We start from the raw sequence: 12,785 nt of genomic DNA on the forward strand, positions 1-12,785 counted from the left end.
GACCATACCCTAATCCCAATCCACTGCCCTAAAGCAATGGTTCACAACCAAGGGTCCAGGAACCCCCAGGGGTCCTTGAGGGGTTTCCCAGAAAAATGGGGAAGTTTGTTTTCACTATTTAATTCGTAAGAGTGGTAAGGGTGACCTTTGTGATCAGAAGTTTCATTTTCTCCACAGTTATCTGCTCAAATGTAGTTGAAACCGTAGCATTCTGGTCTTACCGAACAACCAAAATCTTTTAAGATGGTCCCTAAAAAGCCCCGATATATTTATTTATGGATACATATTGATTTTGAATATTGAAACGGTTTTACTACTTGTTTTCCACAGCACTGATACACCAGGACCAGCTGTTCTTTTGCTTTTTAAGATTTAAACTGTGTGCCTTCGATGTCAAATTTCTCAGAGGTATCGAAAATGCTGTTGAACATTCATATTTTTTAGGGTATTGTGTCGAAGTATTGTGACAACTCTAGTCCCTGAAGTAAAGTCTTATCAAACTGGGGTCCGTGACATGACCCCAAAAAGGCTGGGAACCACTGCTCCAAGAGAACCCCTCAAACCTCCTCCTCTTGACCTCTCCTCAACCCCTCAAATGACTCATCCTTGACAGCAGAAAGCTGAGCGCAGAGCAGCCGTCACAGAACACAAGAAGCAACTTCAACATCAGAAAAAAATGTCTCGTCTGAACAACAGCAAAAGAAAAAAATAATGACAACAATAAAAAAAAAAAAAAAAACAGCAATAACTGATTATTTCTAAGACTGGGCGATGGAAAAGTAAGACCACCAACATAAGCAGAGATGGAGGAGTGAGAAGAGAGAGAAGGTAGTGTGTGACAGTCTCTTGAGGGAATGTTCTTCGTGTTGTGATGATCCTCTCCTGCTCCTCTGCCTCTCCGCTGTGGAGACGGCAGTCAAACATCATACATGCGTTAGCACTGAGCGACACAAGCCTGGGAAGACCCCACAGCAAAATCAACCCTTGCAGGAAAAAAACAGAATAAGATCAAACTAGTTTTTAAAGAACCATCACTTGGCAGTAACATTTCATAAAACATGTAAGGAATATAGTGTGTGGTAAGTGCGTGTTGACTGCTTAATAGAACCATGAGAAAAGATTTCCCATATGTCAAATGAGTCTTTTTTTCTTTGCCCCTTTGGACAGAGTAAAATGAGGCAGTTTGCAATAGTGTGGCTTCCTAGTCAGTCCAGCTGTATGTGGCAGTGAGTGCATCACACCCCCCTCTGTGGCACAATACGTACATCCCTCATTCCCCTCTCCAGGTATTTTTGGCACGGCATGGGACTTGTTGAACTTGGGACAAAACTTCAACCGACAAGGCTAAGTTCGGCCCCGACTGGACGACCACCTGTTTTTCACAGCTGGTTTTGGGTCGGGTGACTTTTCTAAAAAACAAGACACTAGTGTTTATCACCACAGTGGCCCTTTCATATACAAACTGGCCGTGTTGATTCAATTACGGGAAAGCAGCTGGACAATCCAGAAGTTAAAACAGTGCGAGTTCTGTACATGGAAAGCGGGATGTTGTGTATGGTGTCCTACCAGAGGGGGGAGCCAGACACACCGCCTGCCTTCAATTTGTAAAAGAGGAAGTGATGATTGGTCATTGTCAGGTGATGCAACACCATTTGTCTGTGTTAAGTCCTCAGCTCGCTCTGTGCCCTAAAAGCCCCTAGTCTGCATGCCTGGCACACATTCTGGTGGACTAGGCTGGTCTGTGTTGGTCACCCTCCCCAAACTGGGGACAGATTGTCAAAAGTGCTCGCTCCCAGTTTATGTTACACTGGGGGGAGCTGAGAGGTTAGCAGCAGTTTTGAGGTTTTCAATACTATAACCAGTTGACACTATTAAGTGCTGTGTTTAATTGAACTGTCTCAGAGCTGAAACTGCAAATCCAAGACAGTTTGAGTTCACTTGCTTTGGTTTGGCAAGCCTGTCTGAGTCATATTAATCACAGCAGCCTGTGAAAAATAGGTCATAACTTTAAAATCAACTGTGGAGAATCGTCCTATTACGTGCATGTTTGCCTAACTGTGAGTGCGTCATTCAGTTTCATGGTGTGTCTATCTCACCGCTAAGCTGGAGGCACACTGTCGATGAAGTACAGTCATATAAATACTTATCAATGAATCAGGACTTTTGTAAGAACACAGAGCACTAAGACTGTCACGTTCAGGAAACAGGAATGAATAAAGTATAAAATACAAAATAAGAGAGCAGAGAGGAGCCCATTGTCAGGCGTTGTGATAGAAATACAGAGCCATACATGTTCCTGAACAGAGTTCTTGGGCCCCGAGTTTAGTTTCCCATCAATACGAGAGGCTTGCGTTGTTTACTTATTTCTTGTGAGGTGTAGTGTTATCTGTTGTTTTGCTGATTGAGGGTTTGATTAAGTTTCTCTCTAGTTTTCTTCTCTAAACCTCTCTTTGAAATGCATTACCTAAATTTGATTGTGCGAGCCAATCCCTATCACCTTTGACCGCCCGTACCCTCACTATGGCGTTCACCCTCCCATCCCTACCCCCTGAGCTCTTCTGGAATGTGTGTGTGTGTATGTGTGTGTGTATATCAGTTGACCACAGCTGGCTTGAGCACCACGGTGCCTGGGGGGATGACCACCCAGGACAGGGGATCATGGGATCCCGTGGAGAGGTTCAGGACCCCCCCAGTCACCTCGTTTTCGGCCTCCTCCCCCCGGCCCTTCTTGGCCCGTTGGCTCTGGGCCCTGTGCTCAGACGAGGCCCCCAGCACGGGCATCATCGGCAGGCCCAAGGCTGAGGAGGGGAACGCCGGGGAGAGCATAGAAGACTTGGCCAGGCCCAGCGGAGAGCCATTGAAGGACAGGATGCTTGTGCCTCCCAGGCTGCCTGGAGGTGAGCTGGGGCAACCGAGTGTGCTGAGGTCCAGGGGCCGAGGACTGAGGGGGGACAGGGGTAGGGCACCACCCAGACCCTGCAGAGCATGGCCTCCCAGGAGAGCAGCCGCTGCCCCTGGGATGATAATATGGGCTGCACTCACATAGGACAGCTCTGAATCCTTACCCCCTTCGCCAGCAAGCACTCCACTTTGACTCCCCCTCAGCAGGGAGCCCACCCCACCTGGGGAGCCCTGCTCCTGAGCCACAAAGTGGCCATGGGCCTTGATGTGTTTGCGGAGAGAGCTGGGGTCTGTGTAGCGCTTCAGGCAGCCCACCATCTTGCAGTAGTAGGGCTTGTCCACATAGTGTGTGCGCGTATGCTTGAAGCGGTCGCTGGAGTTGGAGTAGCGCTTGTTGCAACCCTCGTAAGGACATATGTAGGGCTTTTCACCTGTTGTGAGACAAAATGATCCAGATGTTACAATTTTACTTCACAAAAATGAAGAAAAAACATTGATTTTAGTTTTGACATTCTGTGTGCGGCTCTACGACCGACCTGTGTGTGACCGGTTGTGAATCTTGAGGTTCTCCAGGCGTGAGAAGCTCTTGTTACAGGTGGGACAGCGATGGGGCTTCTCATTAGTGTGAGTGCGGATGTGGATGAGCATCTTGTACCTGCAGCCAAACAAAAATATGTTTTAAAGGTCTAGTGTAGGATTTAGTGACATCTTGTGGTGAAGGTGCATAACTGAAACTTCTCCCATGTGCCGAGCGTGTAGTAGAAATACAGTGGCCTATGTGAAAACGGGAATGGCCCTCTCAGTGTTTGGTTTGTCCATTCTGGGCTGTTGTAGAGAAACATGCTGGACTCATTGTTAGAACATTGTTATGAATATTATATGCAATTTCTGTCAATAGATGCCCCAAAATCCTACACACTGGACCTTTAATAAATTACCCGAGTGTATGAGTTTCTCACCGAGCATTGAAACCCCTCCCTTTGCGAGCACACCCCTCCCAGTGGCAGCAGTACCCAGAATCCTTCTCAGGCTTGACATGGAAGTCGTTGACATGGTCCACCAGGTCTTGCAGGGAGTCAAAGAGCAGATGGCACTGAAGAGAGAAAGACCATTCAGCATTTTTAATGGACAGTGATTATAAAGCTATTTTGGGTTGATCCTAGTTTGGCTACAACAGAATCTTTCTGGCTCTTACCTTCTTCCAGCGACAGGCCAGTTGTTCATCCGCTGAGAGGTCCGGAGAGGCTCTTTTGTCGCTTGTCTGGCCAATGAACATGGAGGATGGCAGGTGAAGTCCCGCCCCAGCTCCGATTGGCACGAAAAACTGAAAGGCCTGTGAAATGTGAGAATTCTGGTAAACAAACAGGAAAAGAGACAAAAAAAGAGCAAAAGTGTTAGCAATCAATTATGGCACACATTTAGGTTAAGTTACTGTTTAAAGGAGCAGTGTGTAGGATTTAGTGGCATCTAGTGGTGAGAATTGCAGATTGCAACCAGCTGAAACTTCTCCCATGTGCCAAGCGTGAACATCCAGTTAGGATTACCCCCGTGTTCATTGTTTAGTGATTGTGTAGTGATTTTACTGGGAGCCGAATTATCCACAAAGGTCTCTTCTTCTCCAAAACAAAGAGACCAGGTGATTAAAACCAGAAAAAAACACTAACACTAAGCAGTTTCACGTTACAAATCAGTGTTTTTTTCCGATGCTGTTTGGCTTGTTGCAGATCGGCAGTTAGCCCAGTTGATAGCTGTTAATGTGTGCCCACCTTGTGTCACTGATAACCTAAGATTCAGACATTTAAAGGTTTTTACCTGGAGCTGAATTATCAAAAGAGGTCCCTTTCTCTCCAGAACTAACGGCCCTAGTGATTTAAACTGGTAAAATACTGAACAAAGTAGTATCGAGATAAAAATCACTGTTTTTTAAATGCTGTTTAGCTCGTTGCGGAGGGGCTGCTAACTACGGTGGCCAACGCATAAGCGCAAATGGCCCAATCTAGAGCCAGTGTTGTTTGTTTTGTCCATTCTGGGCTGCTGTAGAAACATGGTGGACGAGCACTCGCTCCCTGTGTAGATATAAACAGCTCATTCTAGGGTAACGAAAACACAAAAATTCTTGTTTTCAGGTGATTATACACTAAAGAAGACATACTTATATTAAATTCCATTTCTGCAACATGTATCCCCCTAAATACTACACACTGGACCTTTAATGTGATGTGCTTCAATAAAACTGGCCGTAGAAAAACAGTATGACAACACATGAAAAAAAATAGTGGTTCTTTTTCAAGGCCTCAAAAGTACAATAAAAAAAAACCCACGACCATTGACAGGCAGACAGTTGTGACTGTAACACAAACAGGTACTGATGTCCTCACTGAGAAAATACTTGACAGAGACAGACGTCTTTCTTTTTGTCAATGGAGTACAGAGCAGCCGCTCTTCATCTCCTCCTTCAAATATCCACTCCACTTTTTCTCTTGTAGCCACCCGCTGCGTGCTACAAAACCTCCCAACATCCCCGAGCTCGGCATGAGAGCTACAAGATTCACTGAACCTCAGCTGGGGCTCAAAGAGCTAATGCACCGACTCCCTCCCTCTCACACACATACACACACACACACACACACACACACACACACACACACACAGAGTAACTTAGCTCGAGCAGAAAACTGAGAGACATCTTGATGAAAAGTGGAATTTGGAAGAAGGGACACATAAGTCCGAGCGTACGGTGGCGCAGAGAGAATAAGGGTGCAAATGGATCACAATCCTGTGGCCGTCTCATCGCATCTCATCTTCAACTATGTCAGAAATGTGTATGTGACAAATTTCATAAAATGAGACCAATTCCCTGCACTGAGCTCTGCCTCTGCATGCACAACTATGTGAGCTGCTTTGTGAGCTGCTGTAGGGGAGAGAGCATGTGAGTTTGAGCGTGTGCAGCTGTTCTTCTATAGGAGGTGCTTATTTTGTGTGTGTGTGTGTGTGTGTGTGTGTGTGAGAGAGAGAGAGTAGGAGGGGACAGAAAGCATCCTATGTGCATCCACTGGGGATAAGTAAAGTGTATAATGTGTGTAATGGTGGGGTCGGGGGCCGTCTAGGATGTGGAGATGATGTGGGGCGGCTGAATGGTCCCAGCCAGCGTCAATTCAATTGCGAGGGAATTGAATTAGGCGGCGTGAGGTCTGCGTGGCTGTACCTTGTCTTAAATTCGATTATACATGTACACACACACACACACACATACACATACATGTCATGCCAGTGGGGCCACTGAGTGCAAGTTGCACAGACAGAGGCACTTGTTGGGGACACAAGAGGTGTTTGATAAGAGCTACCCCCCTCTCTCTCTCACTCACACACACACACACACACACACACACACACACACACAAACAAGCCTCCCACCCCTTGCATAGCCTTATTCCCTTATGGAGAGTGTGACACAACCCGATGTTATTCCTAACTTGCTGACCCCAGCAGCCTGAGTCACTCTGAGCTGTAGACAGGACAGTGTTGGCCACTCACTACTGCACTGAGAGACAGTGTTTATTCTTTCAACAACTTAGAGGTGAACGACGAGAAGGAGACAATAGAGCTGGTGGAGGGCTAAATAAAACACCTGTACTCGTGTGTAGGTCTGCGTGTGTTTAAGTCGTACTCACTCCTGAGGGGACGTAGTTGCCGTTGGTCATTTCTGGAGAGCTGGGGGTGTGGCGGGAGGAGGGAGACATGCTCAAGTCCACAGCAGGGGGGGTGGGGGTGTCTGTTCGATCATGAGGCACCACCTGCACACCTGGGAAAACACACATAAACACACACACACACACACACCTTTGAAGATGACCTCTCACCTAGGGGATGAGGTATGAGGACTCTAGCAGCATGGCTTAGCTCAGCTGGTCCACCACTTTGGCCTGAAATATTTCCCACCTTTTTGCCTGACTGCTGTGAAATTTTGTACAGATATTCACAGTCCCCTGTGGAGCCACCCTGAGGTGGCATTGCCATGAAATCTGCGACACACATTCATGTCTTCGTCAGGATGATTTATAATCGCTTTGATGACCCCTTCACTGTTCACCATCAGGTCAAAACTTCAACTTGTCCAAATAACAGACACTAAGTATTTGAATTTTAATAGCCAACTGATTACTTAATATTGAAATTTGAACACCACTGAATTCATAGCAGTGAAATATTTTATTGGAATTTATTTAAAATACAAAAATTTTTGATTCGCAGTTTCAAGAGCTGAATTTAATGTATTTTTTTTTATTTTTTACAAATCCAGATCCAGAAGGTTTTAGAATTAAAAAAAAAAATAGATTCGGGTTGATTAAAGTTGATTCAAGGTCAGATCAAAAAATTCAAGTTGGAAAAAAAAATCAAGAAATTCTTTTAATCAATGTAGTTTAATTTCATAGAGGTAAATTTGGAACAAATACATTCTGATACATGGTTAAAATATTTCAAAGCTATAGGTTTAGTAGTGTTTAAATTAAAAAATGAAGAATTCAGAGGCTGTTAAAATTCAAATATTTATGTCTCTTATTTGCTTTCATAGTCCAATACTTTCATTTATGACCAAATACCAATGGACGTATAAAGAGAACTGGATACAGTGTTGGAGGTGAGGCCCTGTTCATTCCTACACAAGTTGTTCAGTGGCGCATGAAGCCAAAAAAAAAGCTTGTGTTAGAGACTTACAGTGGTGGAGCAACTGTTTTAGACTTTCCAAAGGTTATTGCACCAAATGGATCAAATCTCTGTAGTGTAACAAGTCATTTTGCAGGGGTTATGACACTCAAAAAAATGTATCCACTGATTTTAAGATGTCTCTTTCAAATTGTAAGTCTATGGGAAAAAGTCTTTTGGGGCCCGCTGGCACCTTGAGGCAGACTTGGATGTTTAAATTCCACTTTTGGCCGCTATGTAAAATTGAATTCAAAGCCCAGCACTGATCCCGAGGGCTTGCACATAACTGCAAAGCTAATGTCATTCCCATCAGCCTCGGCTGTACTTTGTGCATGCTAACATGCTACACTAATATGGTTCAGAATGTGCTCCTAAATATCAGAACGTTAGCATAGTGACTGTGAGCATGTCAGTGTTAGCATTTAGCTCAAACCACCACTGAGCCTAAACACAGCCTACAGAGCTGCTGTCATGGTTGCAGACTCTTGTTTTGTTACCTACCTGTGTTCGGAGATGCTGGCGAGGCGGGCTCTATGACTGCGGTGCCATCATCCGCCATGCGGAGCTGGCGAGCTCGCTTGGGGTGCAGTGGGGAAAGGGGGGGAGAACGCGTGCCTCTGTCCCGCCCATTGGCCCGCCGAGGGAGCTTCAGATCCAGGGGCTCGTCCAGGGACAGCATGACCGCAACCCGACGACCTCCCACCTGCACAAACAGTCACAGAGGGGCAGAGTAAGGCCGAGTGGGGCCAAGGAAGGATAGTTTGGTTTTCATATAACAACATATACAATGAAACGCTGCGTTCCTATGTGAGACATGACAGACGGCTGGAGACAGATTGTCACACCTGCAGTATTTCCCACGTGAACGTTGTTGAAAGTATCTCACATTCCACAATCCCACTGGGTAAGAAATACTCTCCAACAATGGTAAACCGACCATGATCGTAAACTGAAACACTGAGTAAGCCAAAGAAAAATAAACACACACACACACACTCACACACACATGGAGAGCTAAGTGACCCCCTCCTCTTCTTCCATGCTGACCTTTACTCACACACTCTTCCTGAGGAATTTCTACAATCCAATCCAGATGGTCACCCTCACCACCAGCCCTGCTTAACCCCACCCCTCGGTCAGTCCCTGGCCCTTGCACCATGTCACATCACCCCCCAACCCAGCCCCCACAGTGTGCACCCTCAGACCCCATGGACCTTTGAGACCTAACAGAAGCCCCCCGGGCCTTCAAGTCCAGCTGCACCTACTCCGTCCACCTCCTCCCGCCTCTAAACACACTGACCTCTGGACCTGGCCTGAGGGTTGTGGGCAGGGCGCTTCATCTAGCTGTCATTTTGAGGTCTAGCTGTAGTCTTCCTCTGCCACCAGGGTGACCCAGTGTCAACCAAGACAACCATTCAAAACCAAATACCTAGATGAACCAAATACCTAGATGAACCAAATACCTAGATGAACCAAATACCTAGATGAACCTTGTTGGTCAAATGAATTTAAAGGTTCTGTTTGTAACTTTCAGAAAATCCTTGTCATTAGTGACCCCTCTCTCTGAGGCTGTTCGGTTAACTGCAGTCAGTGTCCTGTTGCTTGTGCTCTGGTGCTCCCACTCTATAGCTGTGAGGGAGCACCTTAGCCTGTGCTTTATGTAAACTGTCTGAACTCAGCATACTTTTTTCTGATATGTTGCAGATTAACAAAGAATCCAGGCTTCAATTAAGTTATTTTTCTGCTTCTTAACAGTGAGGTCAGTAAGTCAGAGTTTACAATAAACCTGGGTACAAATCATAGTTGTCTCAGGTTAGTTATTTGTGGTGTTCTGCTGCTCCTGAAGGTTTTGAGACCATAAATAGAGACATGCTGAACTTCTCAAATAATGATCAGTAGGTGTGTGCTTGTAAATCACCCCTTAAATCTGTCAAAAACTGCTGGAGAAATGCAAGTTTTTAAGTGAGCAGAAATGATTTGTAGTTGTAGAAAAAAACTTGTCTAAATGAAATTCTTATACAACCTGTCATTGTGTAGGTAGGTGATTAAAAAAAAATCATGTTGAAAACACAATGACTAGAAGTTGACTAAAATGCTTGACCAAGCGTTTTGAGTTTTTGGCGACTAAAACTATACCAAACCTATGAAGGATAAAAATGTGCCAAAAACCAATAAGCATTTTCCTCTCACGGCAAAGAGACTAAATTTAAAATGGCTGTCAAAATTAACACTGGGGATTAAGGTTAAGGTTTGTTACATCCTTTGAAAATTCGGCCGTAGTCCTTTACATAGAAGTCAGTCAACAGTAGGGCTGTCCACCAATAGCCGACCAAACGTTAGCCGACCAGAACGGTCATTAGTCGGCAAGATTTCATTGGTTGTTTAGTCGTGGAAAAAACAAAAACAAACTCAAACTCTATTAGGAGCTGCGCCTTGTCAAAATAAATCAAAACCTATATGACTGGACCATGTGGGAATTTAATTTGAAAGGACAAACACAGGAAGAGGCCATGCCCAGCAGTCAGACAGGAGTCACGTTACAAACCAATCATAGACGACAGATATCTTTCTCTTCTTCTGTAAATATTCAGTCTGATAAATATGGAAAAGTTGATCATGTTAGTGCAGGGCTACCCAGAGCTTTACATCTGTCCCACAGACGATAGGCCTACACACTTATAAACAGCGCCTGGAAGAAGATCAGCTCTGCACTCAGGATTTGAGCTAAATAGGCTATACGATGGTGGTTAAAGACGTGGCATGTGTACAGTCCCTAATTTCCAGGGCTGGCACCTGCGGTTATTCCACAGGCTAGTTAATAACATGTCGGGCAGGAAATCCAAAGTGTGGGATCATTTTGAGAAGGTCAAGGACGAACCCAAGGTGAAATGTAAACTCATCTTCATTGGACGACTACAAATATGACGTATCATCTGAAACATGGAAGTAGCTACGTGCCCATTAGCCACTTAGCACAATCATTACTGCTTTGCTGACAGCATCATTAACAGGCGGCTCGCTCAGTGTGTGACGTGCACTTGTAGATTAAAATATAGGCCTATATTAATGAAGGTTCATTAGTACGGTTTTGTATTTCTCTGTAATGTAGCACAGTGTTAACAATGTTACTGAGACTATTCTTTCTCACACCTTCAACTCAAACCATTGTGTTGCCCTGCCCAAAATATATCATTTAATTATTAAATTATTATCATAAACATGCAGGCAAATAGTCGACTAATGAGCCCTAAATGATGACTATTGGTCAACTGGGAATATTCATCATCGGGGGCAGCCGTAGTCCACAGGCTGTTACAGGCGGCAAAGAAAAGTCAGGGAGGTCTCCGTTTTTAAGTTACGTTACCGTGCATGTTAAAAGTTACATACAGTACCTTTAAATCATATTTGAGGCATCCAAAACAATCCTAAAAGGTTAATAAGACATTCACACATGTCAGATCCTTTCAACTTTAACATAAACAAATACTGAGTCTGTTCCTCTTGATCCAGCATGTACTGCTTCACACATATAGGCAGTGCTAGTACAGTACTGCTTGGTTTAAGGCCAAGCGCTCCATTCAACACAATGTGTTAGGGTTCACTGCTCCTTCTCACCAGGCTCACACACGCACACATCTCCTCAAAGCATTTTCCGTCTACACACACACACACACACAGACACACACACAACACACACAAAGTTGCAGGGTGTCCTATATTTCTGCCCGAGTCCATGTAGAACAGCTCCCAGTGTGCATGTTGAGAGTAGATACACACACACAGTCATACTTACAGTACAGAAACACACACACACACACACACACGCACGCACAAGTAATTAATCAAACTGTAATTTCAACAAATTCACCCCCTTCTTCCTCCCGCTCCCTCACACACACATGCCGACACACACTCAGAGAAGCCACGGTTGGTAGTGAATGGTGGGCTTTGAGAGCGACTGGCCAGGGGCCACATGAGAAGCCCTTGTGTCTGGGAGGCACGGAGCAGAGAGGTCACCAGGTTCACCAGCCCAACGAGGGATGGCCACCAGCTCACACACACACACTCACACACTCGTACACACAGCCAGAAATGGCTGGGGGGGGGGGGTAAAGACTTAATCAGCCATAGATAAGAGGACGATGATACACACACGTACTGATGCAAACAGAGGAACATACTGTATGAACATGCACACAGAGCAGCATTATGGCGTTATCAGTCAGATCTCTCTGTGTTGATGTATATACACTCATGTTCCTCACATGCACATAGAGAAACATGTTAGGGGAAGAAATCCCTTTGGTTTTTATCTGATTATAGACCACACATGCGAGCACATGACCCACCGGCCCATCTTGATCTTGACTTAAGGTTTCACAATTACATTAGAGTTGCTCTACTGTAAAAAGGGAGAGGAGGATTCGAGCAACCAATAAATCTGTTGTACACATGGGAGAAAATGTGAAGCCATCCTTTAAATAATTTGGACATTTAACACTCTGGGGTGTATGTGTCCTTTCTTTGCTCTCCAGTAATGGGCCTCAGTGACTTATATCTTACTGAGGTTTTCTTACATTTGTTCTCAAGGGCGTAGGTTTCGTTCATGACGTGTTCTGAAACTGTTTGCACCTGTGTTCTTGTAATGATACAAAGCATGTGCCAGTTGATCCTAATTAGCACAGGTAAATGCCCCACCAATACCCCTAAAAAGGCCATGAGACTGCAGGCCACAGAAACAAACAAAGGTCTAAAAAGGCTGCAGCACTGCACTCCAAACATAAAAAAAACTTTAACGTCAGTAGTGCATACATGGGATGCTGTTACTGGTTTAGTGAATGCTGTATCCGATAAAGGGCGCACAACTACATTAGTTAAGAAACGGGGGGTTTAACCTCAAATCTGAGGCCAAAAAAAGAAATTTGCCAAACACAGAAGAGAGACACTGACCACTGGAAGGGGGCAGTTTAATCCAGTGGTTCCCAACTGGTCCAGCCAAGGGACAAGATTTCTCCTTAGTCATTAGTTCAAGGTCCACACAGTTTAATATATTAAGCGTCATACTTAAGTCTGGCTGTGTTGTCAAGCTAGTTTGCTGTCTCTGTCAAGTAGCTGTCTCTTATGTTCACACCAGGCCCCATAGATCAATTCATGCAAGTAAAGTACATGTAAAGTCAATG

At 44.9% G+C, this 12,785-nt stretch overlaps 1 protein-coding gene across 2 annotated transcripts in view; it reads right to left on the minus strand.

Annotated features, from left to right (window-relative positions):
- Positions 1-2,517: 2,517 nt before the first annotated feature.
- glis2b (GLIS family zinc finger 2b) overlaps positions 2,518-12,785 on the minus strand; it is a 32,527-nt gene continuing 22,259 nt past the window's right edge. Inside the window, exons 2-7 of one of the 2 annotated variants that reach the window (XM_033644124.2) lie at positions 8,107-8,308; positions 6,573-6,703; positions 4,097-4,234; positions 3,861-3,994; positions 3,438-3,556; positions 2,518-3,332 (exon numbers count right to left, since the gene is read on the minus strand). In XM_033644124.2, coding sequence (XP_033500015.1) covers positions 2,593-3,332; positions 3,438-3,556; positions 3,861-3,994; positions 4,097-4,234; positions 6,573-6,703; positions 8,107-8,284 — 1,440 coding nt within the window. In that variant the 5' untranslated portion in view covers positions 8,285-8,308 and the 3' untranslated portion in view covers positions 2,518-2,592. Of the gene's footprint in view, positions 3,333-3,437; positions 3,557-3,860; positions 3,995-4,096; positions 4,253-6,572; positions 6,704-8,106; positions 8,309-12,785 lie in introns of both variants that reach the window. The other variant, XM_033644123.2, reaches the window with a different exon arrangement.

The sequence above is a fragment of the Epinephelus lanceolatus genome, chromosome 18 (genome assembly GCF_041903045.1).
Source record: "Epinephelus lanceolatus isolate andai-2023 chromosome 18, ASM4190304v1, whole genome shotgun sequence".
NCBI classification, from domain to species: Eukaryota; Metazoa; Chordata; class Actinopteri; order Perciformes; family Serranidae; genus Epinephelus; species Epinephelus lanceolatus.